The 12,967-nt window shown below is 39.2% G+C and overlaps 3 protein-coding genes across 3 annotated transcripts; 1 reads left to right on the forward strand and 2 right to left on the reverse strand.

Moving 5' to 3' along the window:
• Positions 1-84: 84 nt before the first annotated feature.
• prkrip1 (PRKR interacting protein 1) lies at positions 85-885 on the reverse strand. The gene has a single exon (XM_072439545.1). The coding sequence runs from the start codon at positions 848-850 to the stop codon at positions 275-277; it is 576 nt and encodes a 191-aa protein (XP_072295646.1). The 5' UTR covers positions 851-885; the 3' UTR covers positions 85-274.
• Positions 886-1,256: 371 nt separating this feature from the next.
• glrx5 (glutaredoxin 5 homolog (S. cerevisiae)) lies at positions 1,257-4,792 on the forward strand. The gene is made up of 2 exons (XM_072439544.1): positions 1,257-1,642; positions 3,420-4,792. The coding sequence occupies exons 1-2, from the start codon at positions 1,336-1,338 to the stop codon at positions 3,590-3,592; spliced, it is 480 nt and encodes a 159-aa protein (XP_072295645.1). The 5' UTR covers positions 1,257-1,335; the 3' UTR covers positions 3,593-4,792.
• Positions 4,793-5,572: 780 nt separating this feature from the next.
• On the reverse strand, positions 5,573-12,964 carry ints9 (integrator complex subunit 9). The gene is made up of 17 exons (XM_072439536.1): positions 12,667-12,964; positions 12,236-12,363; positions 12,106-12,166; positions 11,814-11,876; positions 11,599-11,738; positions 11,201-11,287; positions 10,918-11,038; positions 10,516-10,650; positions 10,165-10,276; positions 9,074-9,254; positions 8,149-8,209; positions 7,832-8,003; positions 7,311-7,435; positions 6,835-7,002; positions 6,649-6,747; positions 6,126-6,263; positions 5,573-5,752 (listed from the first exon to the last, which is right to left on the reverse strand). Exons 1-17 carry the CDS (start codon positions 12,673-12,675, stop codon positions 5,576-5,578), a joined length of 1,977 nt encoding a protein of 658 aa, XP_072295637.1. The 5' UTR covers positions 12,676-12,964; the 3' UTR covers positions 5,573-5,575.
• Between the last annotated feature and the right edge of the window lie 3 nt (positions 12,965-12,967).

A 12,967-nucleotide genomic window follows, 5' to 3' on the forward strand; every position in this document is an offset into this window, starting at 1 on the left:
ATATTCTTTGTGTTCAGGACATTCATATTTAACATTTGCATTTTGCTTTTAATAAGACAAAATAAAAAAAATCATATTTTCCACCTATCTCGCAAATATATACTATATCCTTTTACACCAAGTACGTTGAGTAATATTTCAGTATTATATTTTAAACAGCCAAGACAAAAACACAACAATCCCCAGTCATGACTAGGGCCAAGAACCTGGCCTCTCAAGTATAGTTCATTCATGGTTCTCTTGCACCAATGTTTCCACTTTGTCCCTTAAAAAATCATTTATTTCCCATGATGAAGCTAGGGACCTCGGCATCATCCTCTGCCTCTCGGTCCTCTTCACCCTCCTTATCGCTGCTATCAGAACTTTTCTCATTGCTGTCCCCATCTTCATTTTGGCCCTTAGCCTCTTGTTTAGCTTTCTTAGCCGCTAGCTTCTTCTGCTTGAGCTTCTCTCGTTTCTTCCTCTTTTTGGCCGTTTTCTCGTCCGACGCCAGCTTGTTCTTCTCCAGCTTCTCTTGGTACGTATCGTTTTTGCTTTGTACCTCGGACATTTTGTCGAGAAAGTCCTGCCTCTGGTACTCTCTGCGACGGAGATGGCGGTAAACGTGAAACTCGCCGCTGCCCGCCCCGGCGCTGGAGCCCATTACGTCCCGCACGAACTCCGGCGGCGCCCGCGGATTCCACTCTTTTGGACGATCCGGGATTGGAGCAGGCTTGTCGGGGTTCCTCATCAACTTTTCCAACTTTAATCGCTGTTCCTCGGCCGGAGTTTTGGCAATAATGAGCGGTTGAGGCTCTTTTTTAGCCGGTTTTCCAGCTTTGTTGTTGTTCTTCTGCGTGTCTGCCGCCATGTTTCTTCAATAAGTCAATTTCCGGTTTCCAGCACTGAACCGGAAGCACTTATGTTGATCACGAGTCTGCCAAATATTAGTAAAAAATAATAAGTCCATTAACGAATGTCATTGTTTCGTTGATGGTTGTATTTTTAAACTCCTTAATAAAAAAACGTGTTAATGCATATTTTAACGGCTTAAATACACCTTTTTTTCTACTTATACGTCTTTGTTTTAACTTGGCTATAAAAACATTTCTTACGACGTATAGTAGTAATTGTATTTGTATAACTACATTTAAATAAAAAAATATATAAATACAAATATTATTTGTATAACTTACGTGAATGAAGGCTTTATTCGCCAATAAGAATTCGTTACAGTCCTTTGTCCCGCCCCTTAAACACAGCGTGTTGAGTAAGCAACGCTCACTCACCCTTGTAGTGAAATCAGACCTCTGCTTCTCTCCTAGGTCGTCTCTGGATTAAATCACAACAAACAAAATGAATAGTCTTGTGTGGACGACGGGACGGTGTTTGCGGTCCGGATCGGCGGCTTTCTTCCGCTCTAGACCGGCGGTGGACGGAGGAGTGCGCTTGGCCTCGGCTCGTCTCCTGTGCGCGGCCAGTTCTGACGTTCAGAAAGACCTTGGTGAAATGGTGAAGAAGGACAAAGTTGTGGTGTTCATGAAGGGGACACCGGCGCAGCCCATGTGCGGGTTTAGCAATGCCGTGGTGCAGATTTTACGAATGCACGGCGTGGACGAGTACGCAGCCTACAATGTGTTGGATGACCAGGAGCTCAGACAAGGTGGGGAAACCTGGATGACATTTGTGTCATGGCTGCAACAAGTAGTCCAGCACCATTAGCCTCATCTGACCTCCAGCATGTGCAGGATATCACCTTTTATTATGCTCATCATAGCCTTTTATTGTTAGTTTGCTTTTATTATAAAGGTAAAGCTGCTTGTCAGGTCCTGTCACTTTTGGAGTTGTCCACGAAAGATGTTTTTTATCAGTACGCAACAGCGAAGGGCGTGGTGGTTGAAAAAAAGTAACTTAAACAAACTTAAATCCTATTGAAGTCTACAAAACTGTAGGGTACACAGTTTGTACAGACACTCCCAAGTAATCTAACCAATATTGGCTCTAAAATGTGATCAAATAAGTCTAAACATATATGTGTATATATGTGTATATGTGTAATATTGGCTCTGGATGCTGTATTTCCATAGTTAGACATAGAGATGCAACCATTTATCAAAAATAATTCTGACTAGATGACTATTAAAATAGTGAAATATGTTTTTCTCTGGACTATACAGACACACACCAAAAGACTTTTTATAACAAAGATAGTGGCTATAAAAACTATTTCATCAGTACTATACTTAATTCTATATCTAGAAGCCTTCAGTCACCATTTTTCAACCTTTTATTCGGTTCAATTATTATTCGGTACTAAAATAAGTTAGTAAGAATTAAAATTAGTTGCAGCCCTAATATGATAGATGATTAGGAGAATAATGGAATGGATAGGAATATTTATACAGTAAAGTATATGTTATTATGATCTGCCACATAAGACCGCATTTTCCCCCATCTAAGGTAAGTTCTGTTATTTGTGTTATTTACACTTGACACACAAAAAAATGTTATGACGATACAGTTTCTACTTTTGCCAACACACCATCCGTATAAATATTCTTGGCATGTTGGAGGAACAGGGAAATGTTGCGTCACAGCGGCAGATCTTCCCAGTATTGTGTGAGTTAAACTAGGCACAAGAGGAAATCATATCTGGTGACAATGATATCTACACAGCAGCAGTGACTCAGCAAAACAAAGAGACTGGGCTGAAGGTTATTAACATGAACCAAGAGAATGAAGACAATGTTGCAAATTCATTTTCGGGTTAAAAAAAAGAAAGCATAGTTATAGATTTTGTATTGTGTGAATTGTATTGAGTTTTTTTCCCTGCCTTAAGACATTGTAAGGAAACTCCCACATTCAGCCAAGTGCCTTTCCTGCTACACAAGTCGCTCAGTCAGGTGTGCAGGGTCTGTCCAGAAAGCCGGCAAAGACACAAACTAAAAAGATTGTTTTGTCTAAATATCTCTGAACAATCAATGGTTAAATTAGTACGTGAAGAGTGATATCTCAGAACCGCATTTCACCCTGGGGAGACGGAAACAAGAAGCATCAGAAGAGCCTTGACTCCTGGGACTCCTTGTGTAGACTTTGCATGTTTCTCCCCGTCTCTGGGTGGGATTCCTTCTGGCACTCCGGTTTCCCCCATCAACCCAAAACAAGCACAAATGTAAAATCCCCCTAAGGTCCTGACCAAGCTTGCACGAGATCTGGAGGTGGGTCCCTGGGCGCTGCGGTGCTCCACTTTATTGTAGTCTGTAGGACAATAAAGTGTACCTTTCTGAACCTAATCTGAAGAGGACAAATAAAGTCATTGTTTTGTTTTTGTTTCATTTATTAAGACAAGATAGGTTGTTATTTTACCTATTTAAAGTCTTCTAATTATTCCACATCTCAGATCAATAATTGAATCTTACTTTTCTCATTTGTTTCCTTAGGCGTCAAGATGTTTTCCAATTGGCCCACAATCCCTCAGGTTTACTTCAACGGCGAGTTTGTGGGAGGCTGCGACATCCTGCTCCAAATGCACCAGAATGGGGACTTGGTGGAGGAGCTGAAGAAGCTCGGCATGACCTCTGCTTTGTCAGACGCAGAGAAGGAATCGAAGTAAAGACACAGTCGGGGGACATACGAGGACACACAAGGAGACACGAGGACATCGAGAGGCGATACGCCCGTTCACATCGCAAAGCAGACGCACGTAATTACTCATGTACTGCTGGTTCTCAGATGACACAGCAGTTGTTATACCATGGAAGAGGTGAAGGCAGGTGAAAGTCTGGTGTTTATGTGCCCATTTTGTGATCTGGATGGATAAAAATGTACGGAAAAGGGATCTTTTAACATCTATAAATGATCCAACATTTATTATATATGAATTCACCACATAATTAATACCGGCTCGTGCACTTCATTCAAAAGCGTGGCATCATCTACAGAAAACAAGCAATATTTGTTTGGTAATAGTATGTTCAATTCATTAAAGGATTAGTCTTGTATTTTGAAGGGGATTTGATCATAAATGCTGTCTGAGGGAGGGAACTTACGTTTCAGAACATGTTTGTGAAGGTCTGAACTACAGGATCTGCAGGTTTTATACGGAATAAGATGTGATATTTTGTTGTTTGCAGGGGAAATTATGTTGTTGCGCTTTGCTAATTGCCACCATTCAAATTGTGATTTCATTCGGTAGTGGCAGATCTTGCTTTTGTTTTCTAGAAACTTCCAGCATAATCAGAGGTAACTTAATATTATTTATTTTAAATATTAAAAGGTTATGACACTTTTAAATCACTCTTTTACACTGCCAACCAGGAGAGCCTTGTCTTGGCAACAAATCTTAAAGGTGCACCATAACTTTTCTGTTTGCCTAGAATATTCCACAGTATAGTATTTAACTAATTCATCTCCATGGAAACAAGCAGGCATCCCCACTCGTAGCAAATGTTTTTCACTGTATATTGTTTAGCAATAAGAGCAGTATAACACAAAGTACCACAGTGAACCTGTGAGTCTTTATCTTTTACACGTTTTCACTTCCAGACCAAAGGAGAGCAGCTACAACTATGAAACGCCTCAAAAAATAATATTATTTAACCACTGTTTGTACCTGCGTCCAACTGTGTCCTTGTGTTAAAACTCTGAAATCTCCAGCTTCTGGAAAACAAACGGACATTACACTTTTGTTGAAATAGAGCTGAACAGTTGTATTATGTAGTACACTGTAAAGTATTGTACATTTAAAGTATATTATTAAATGTATTTTAGTTGCATGTAAACCACCTGGGCACTATTAAATATTTTGACACAATTGAGCTTCTTTTTTTTTTTCACTCTGTCGGTGGTGTGAACAATAATCGAGTTTCAAATCTAAAACGGTTTTCTGTCTTTCAATGTGATGCACAACAGTGGATTTGAATTAATTTTAGCGATAACTTAAAGTCAAAGTAAAGGCTGTGGGGTTTGGTTTTCTACTGTATTTTAAGTGAAAGTGTTCAAGAAATTAACCATAAATGTAATGCAAAAAATGTCAGCGTTTAGAAAGTTTAAAAACACAATTTGTATCCCGTCTTGCTCGATCTGAAACTTCCCAACAATAAAAGAAGAAATCATTTAAGAATTGAGAACAGTACATGGCTTACACAATATTGACCTAACAATTGATTTATTACAAAACAACTATATACAAAAGTACAAGAGTTTGTATAAAATATGTGCAATCCAGTTCCTGCTCATGTTACAGAAGGGATAAGCGATAGTGACAAGAATAACTTTTTAATAATAGCTCGACGACAACAGTATTCAGCCGAGTTTAAGACAAAACAAAACTGAAAGGACAGTAAATTTAGCACAAAAAAGTTGAAATATCTTCCCTTGCTTGGAAGAGTACATGGCAAGTATTTTTGCAGCCTTTTTCAGATAGAAAATACTCAATATACGACTCCAAAAACATTTGCAATATATTTTTTCAACACCTCTATGTTGAGCTGTCTTTTGCATTAGAACCAATTGTTCCAGAGTGAAAGATGTGGATTAGTCTAAAGTGTTGAGGTTAAATCTGTATCCAGTCCAGGTGAAGGTGAAATGTTCGGGGTCAGAGTTTGAGGAGGAAACGCAGCACCAGGTCTCGCAGTGTTGTCCTTAGAGGCTCGTTGTTGTCGCAGATGATGTGTGTTCCTTCCTCGTCCAGCTGGATCAGAGTGTCCTGTTCCTGGAGGTGCAGAATGTGCCCCTCCGGCGTCTCCTCCACCTTCACCTCCGATATGCCATGCTGCCACAAGAGAACAACTTTTTATTTTGTACTTTTAACAGTGGAGGAAGAAGTACTCAATTTTGCTACGTAAGGAATAGTACAGATACAGATGCAAAAACATGACTCAAGTAAAAGTATTAGGGACGCCAATAGAAAACGCTTGATGATACGTGATGTGCTGGATTGTAATTGTATTATGAATTAAGTCATATTCTCCACAACTTTACTTTACCATTCAGAAAGTTTGGTCGTGATCTAGAAGAATGGTACTGGAATGGAAAATGTGACTTAATTTGGCCATGGCATCAATAACTGAATAATTCTAACTCTGATCTGATATCGTCATACATATATTTTGCATTCTCTTTCCCAACATAAAAATGAGTGAGACCTTTTGTAATGTGGCCAGAAACCCTTCCAGTGGCACAGCTCCGCTCAGCAGAGCTTTGGGGCTCAGAGAGGTCGGGGGCTCCTCCAGAACACGCTTTCTCTTCTTACTGGGCGGAGCCGGAGGAGGCTTTGGCACCGACTGCAACCACAGAAAATAAAGACAACTGTAATGGGCATTCTGATTATATACTTTTGATGTTTTTTTAAGTTAAGTTCATTTTCGTAGGCCTCATACATAATATTATTCTATTCACTTAAACTATCATCGCTATGGTTTGTTTATCCTCTTGAACCCAATGGACCTGTGATTCTATCAGTATAAGCACATTAAACACACAAGTAAAGAACAATTAAAATATTTTATCAGAAAAGTCCAGTTTTAAAAGGCATATTCTTATCTTTAGATTTGAATGTTTCATATTGCCATAATCTGTAGTAATCTGTAATTATTTAGTTTTAGCATTGAGTTTCCTTGTCTATAAAATGCTGCAGCAGAACTGTAGGACAAACTAGCAGTTCCTCACCTGTAGCGTGTGCTTGTTGTCTTTGGAGTGAATCACAGCGGACACCGTTGCCACGGAGACGCCAGGCTTCACTTCGCACGGCACCAGGGAGTTTGCCAGCTGGGGAAAGCAAACACACAACAAGGTTTATAAAGACTTGCCCACAGTGGACAAAGAATGGCCAGGGTCGTGACCGGTGTGCGAGACCTCGGGCATGATGTAGACGCGCTCGTATCGTCTCTTAAAGGGCAGGTTGAGCACGGCGCAGCGGCGGTAGGGCATCGGAGGAGGCTGCAGCTCCAGCATCAGGTCAGAGCGATGGGACTGAGACACGGGAGGCTGCGTGTACGGCTCCGGACACACCACGTGGAGGGGCTGCGGCAGGGAAACGACAACACTCAGATTATAGGGGCACGTACTCATATTGTAACTGAAAAACAAATTCAAGACATTTGACTGATTCATAGGTTCCTATTGGAGTCAAGAATCAAGTGGATGTGTACAGTCTGGACACCACTAGAGTCATGGTCTAGAGAAGATGTAACAATGAATGAATAAATAAATCAGGAAGTAACTTTTAATTGGTCGGTATGAAGAAAGGAAACAACTGAGTAGAGTAGAGAATATTTTCAAATTATAAATCTGGAATAAATGTAAAAATGAAAGGCCTAAATCCCACTCACCTGGATTTCTTTGAGCAGTTTGGAGACCTGGTGGAAGTTTAGGCGCGTGTCGATGGGGCAGTAGATGCACTTCATGGACAGAGGCTGGTACGGAGCCAGGGCATCCAGGTAGTTAAAGTCTGGTTCTATTATATCAAATCAACAAATAAAACAAATAGAAATGTTACTCACGCCTGCTATGAAAAGAAACATTGCAATTATAGTTTTATAATCAGTGACAACAAAATTTAAAAAGCACTGCATTTCATGTCTTCCAAATTAGGCTGCTGTGTGCTGTCTGCATCTAATTTTTAAGTGTTTTTATCATCCGCAAATCAGGAACTGGCACTGTTAGCCTGTCCAAACTCCGCTCTGGCCTCTGAAAGCCGTGACACAAGCTTAAAAACTCGGGTGAATAATTAAGACATGAGTTAGGAAAGCGAGAAATACATTTGGACTACTGCAAACTGTTTTAAATAAACCAGTTCTGTTTTCCGCGCTTTTAAGACAGTAAGAAATAAGGCGGAGTGGACAGTCTTTACCAGTGAAGATGATGGTGTTGAGGCTGGACTTTCCCCACAGCTCCATGAAGTGGACCACGTCCCCGAAGCGCAGGGAGGGATGTCCCGTGAACACCACGCAGGGCTGCCGAAACTCGTTACTGAAGTCTCCGTGGATATTGGGGTAGTGCTTCAGCTTGTTCGTTTGGATTAACTACAACACAGCAACAGACGTTATTGTGATTATATTGTTGTACTATACTGGCTGTGCATCGTATTCTTTTGTTCGATCATGATTCAGAAAGGCTGAATAAACAACAAACAACACAAATATTTGGTGGTAATAAATAATGCAGTACCTCGGCATGAGGGAACGGCGGTTCTGGGAGATACACTTTGCTCTGTTTGTTGTGACAAAGCCTGAAATAAAAACAGAATTTTAACATTTTAAACATGGAAATAGTTTTATATTGAATTATCTCTAGGCCTGTCGTGAGCATTACTATATCAATTTATCGTTCAATTAATGAGAGATGAAAGTATATTGTTGGGGCTCTGTGTTTATGCTGTGGACATTTTCTTTGCAGTAGTGGAGAAATTGACTCATAACCAGTGTTAGGCAAGTTACTTCAAAAAGTGATTAGTTATAGTTATTAGTTATAGTTACCTGTTACTTCTCGCAAAAAGTAAATGAGTTTTTGAGTGATGAAAGAAACTAGTTACCACGTAAAGTAACTATTAAATTACATAAAAATCTCAAAAATTCACCCACCGCTGCTTATTCAAGTAAAACATTTGCTCTGTCCTGCCTTATTTCACCTGCAAATCACCAAATGCACTACAACCTTTACTTAATTAGTTTAGTTTACAGTTACAACAACACAAAAGATACTTATTAACTAGTGTTTACATAATTCAGCCATTTATTTATTCAAGTTTACCTTTAACAATATGGCACTTTCTGTAAAAGATTACTCTGCTTTTAAGTCGCATAAAGCAGTTTAAAAATTATTGTTTATTGTGACATTTTCTGTTGCAATTTATCCTACCTCAAAACTTCTGTCTACTTGTATTCTCTATGTAGTCGTGTACAGTATATGTTGAGGCGGGAACTCTATAAAACTAATGTTTCTATATTCTTTTCCCTGAGTTTTAGTCATATTATTTTATCATTCTTAAACGCATATTTTGTTTATTCACTTGTCTATTTTAGTGTGTTGTTGTGCAATTGAGCCGAGATGATCCAGTCATTTTAACCACTCTAATGTACGTGAGTTTTCTCACCACTCTGCAAAGATCTGAGAGAACTCCAGTGAGCTGTTGGCGACGGGTGAGATGAAGTAAAAAGGCGTGGTTCCCAGATTGGCGCTGTCTATGAACTGGTACAGACACTCGAGCAGGTCGTAGATGACTCCAGAGGAGTAACAGGGCACCAGCACGTTTCCTCCAGCGCGGATCGTCATGGCTGCACAAAAGATGGACAAAGGCAGCTTGGGTAACAGCGATAGAATTTCATATTAAAATTATACAATGTACTAGGGAAAGAAATAAGTAAAATAATTGTGGTATTATTTGTATTTGTCAGCGAAAAATAATTATTAGGAAACTCAATCAAGACTGGTTGAAGCACGCACTAGTTTGGTTAAAATGATTTATACAATGTTTATACAATGTGCCTGATGCACGATTATCTTCTGCGGCAAATCTGGAAGCATGTTTAAGTCACCAGTTTTCATCATTTTATCAGGGGAGTGGGTCGCATGGTCATGTCATGGTCATGTCATGGTCATGTCATGGTCATGGTCATGGTCATGTCATGGTCATGGTCATGGTCATGGTCATGGTCATGGTCATGGTCATGGTCATGTCATGGTCATGTCATGGTCATGTCATGGTCATGTCATGGTCATGTCATGGTCATGTCATGTCATGGTCATGGTCATGTCATGGTCATGTCATGGTCATGTCATGGTCATGTCATGGTCATGTCATGGTCATGTCATGGTCATGGTCATGTCATGGTCATGTCATGGTCATGTCATGGTCATGTCATGGTCATGTCATGGTCATGGGGGGTTTACAAACAGTGTTGAGTTTGGGGATTTAGTATTGGCCATATAGAGGCACTGGGACTGGGACAACTATCATGTGGGAATTAGAATTTTTGGCGTCAATACAATGCAAATATTCTAAAACTGAATCTCTGTGTGTTCGAGTGCTCCTGAATCCTGAGAGCTTCGAGTCTTCCAGGAGAACATTTTCAGTTCAGAACAAACTTTGTGAATGCCCATTATATCTCAAAAGAGTTTAAATTTGACTTTTTCTGACTGTACCAGTACATATTTCAATGTGGCTTTGTATCCGTCTCCATTTACCAAGGTTGCTGCAGAATTCTCCCAGCATGCCGTCTGGGTTGGCCGTGGGCATCTGTGTGAGTCCTGTCAGAATCAAAATATCGCTGTTCTTCAGAGAGCTCTGATCCATTGGCTGAAAGAGTGACAAGAAATAAATCAGACTTTTTTATGCATGTGGAGCCGTGATTAAGGCTAGGGTTAGTAAAATGAATAAATAAAAGAAAAATGAATGAATTAAAACTATTTATTCTGTTTTTTGCAGAATCTTGAGATGTAGCATAGAGTGGTTGTTTTTTCATGAAGCTTGAATTTATTCGACACCTCACAGAAGTACGTCTGTGTGTAGTAGTTGTGTGTAGTAGTTATCTTCACCTGTGGATGTGTGGTGAGCAGAGAGGAGCCGGACACATAGGACACTTTCTCGTGATGAGACTGAATGATCCAGTTAGAGCTGCCCAGAGAGTAGCCGGAGCTGAGAGGAGAGACCTGAACAGCACCAAACAACTCCTGCAAACATAGAGTCAATCACAACTGCAGCCTAAAATAGAAACGGGGGAAGTCATATTTTTCTCACATCAGCTTAAGCATGTTTATTTGCAAGCATTTCATAGCAAGCATTATTTGTTTTTAGGGCGTACTGTGAATGATTAAAAAGTCATGTAAAACCTTTTTTTTTCAAGATCTTTTCCAGTTTGTGTTTCATTCTCAGTTTCATTCTTAAGTATGTTTAATTTCTCGAAATCTTTTTTAATCCAATTTCAAGCATCATCTTACCACTTTTTGAGAGTAACCTACAAGTTGAACTTTGCTCAGAGCAGAATTGACCTCCTGCATTGAGTAGCACTTTTTCCACGTCCACACTTCCACTGCATCCTTCAGCGGGCCAGGGAGCAGTCTAGCAGCACATAAAGATAATTCTTATTTATTTCACCTTTATTTCACCAGAAAAACATAAACAACAAATTCTTGAGCGATTGGAATGATTACATAACTCTAGTTGTACGCAGAATAAATAAAGGTCATTTTTAGGTCATTTTCTTTTTGAAAACTGAATTACCTTTGTATTTCCTTGTTTTTCCAGCAGGTGGCAGATTGTGGTTTAGGGACCCTCTCCATGAAGTTAACCAGCTCTTCCATTAAAAGTCTGTAGAGGAACACTATATTACAAGAAGTTCTCTCTGGAGTGATAAGAATAGCTATGATATGGAATAAAGACATCAGAAATGGACAGTTTGTGTTAAAGATTAAGTCAGAGATGACACATTTGAGACTGTTTGGAGGATGGATAGTGAATAAATATAAACATGTTGAGGTTGGAACTGTCAGTCAGGAGGCCAATAGGAAGACCACAGTCGAGTTATAGTTGCAATGAATAAGGAAATAAATGTACAGGTAGTTGGTGTGAGAAGAGGGCACAGAGAATGGTGTAACGGAGAAAGCACGTAACTTGAATACCTGCCAATCTGCAGAGTTGGCTCCGTGGCGTACACCGTCCCAGTGAAACCAGTGTTCTCTGTGATGTAGGGCAGGGCCATCATACAGTGATAGTTAGAGATCAGGATCACATCAATAGTAGAGAGGTCTAAAAGTTCTCTCTGTGAAAAATAATTATCATAAATATTCAGCTAAACCACTATTTCAGTAAATTGTATGCCAAGTGGAATTATTACCTCGGGGAGACAGAATTCAGGCTGTGAGTCCACGAACACCTTTCCCGCACACTCCTTTAATTCCTGAAAGTAAATATATTTATAAAAAAATAATACTCAAGTTTAAAGTGTGTCAATTCATAAGATCATCTAATACATCTAAAATATGTTTTGTTATTCCACCAAAACATATTTTATTGATACAATTTAATGCTACGTTTTAAATAATTGATTTCATGAACACAATATCTAAAGAAAATATCTGCAAAACTTGAGAAATAAACCCCCCCAAAACAAACTAAAAGAATCATACTTTTTCCAGATTTATTGTGCCATCTTTAGATACCCAGCCTGGTAACTTTGAGAGCCTTGGACTGTAAAAATAGAAATAAATGGTTGGTATATAATTTGTAATCCAGCTGTGAGAAGCAGGCTTCACTGACCTGTGCACCAGAGGAAGGGGCAGAAAGTTGAGAACAGAGGTGGTGTCTAGACCACAGTCCAGCATAATAGTGGTGGATTTAAACTTGAGGACATTGCAGGGTAAAGTAGGATGACCAGATAAACAATACTGAAAAAACAAAGATTCACATTATTTTTAACAGCTTTGTAAGAACCTGCACCTACATACTGGTCTGCACAGAATGAAAATACATATATATTGTTACATTTTACATTGCATTAATACATTAATAAATATAAAACGTTATAAAGTGAATGACTGTGTGTTATGAATGGACAAAACATCACGTTATGGCTACTACTAGCATATTAGCATTGACAGCTATTATATCTAATAATTTGTCTATTTTCAGTTTCAAAATGGCTGGTTTTGGTTTGAAAGGTGTTTTATAGCGACGGTCTAATTACTCACCAGCTTCATTTTTAATAACCAGATAAATTAACTTATATTGCCATAAAAGTCGCTAAAGGAGCATCCTTCCAGTGTGACTTCTAGTTTCTGCTGCTTTGTGTTTTTACTAAGTGCTGCCCTCTAGCGGAGTGGATGTAGTTTTACTTGCATTTACAAAAACTTTACTACTCCTAAAATAGCTTTGTTTTAACTGTACGGTTGTATTTTTGTTAGATTGAATTAGTCTACTAACGGAGTATTTTTAAGACAACCTGTGAACCCATTGGCACTCGGATTAATTGAGAAAATAGCTAAACATTGG

This window comes from Eucyclogobius newberryi, unplaced genomic scaffold (genome assembly GCF_026437365.1).
Source record: "Eucyclogobius newberryi isolate DKJ021-1_F unplaced genomic scaffold, fEucNew1.0.hap1 SCAF_90, whole genome shotgun sequence".
Classification (NCBI taxonomy): Eukaryota; Metazoa; Chordata; class Actinopteri; order Gobiiformes; family Gobiidae; genus Eucyclogobius; species Eucyclogobius newberryi.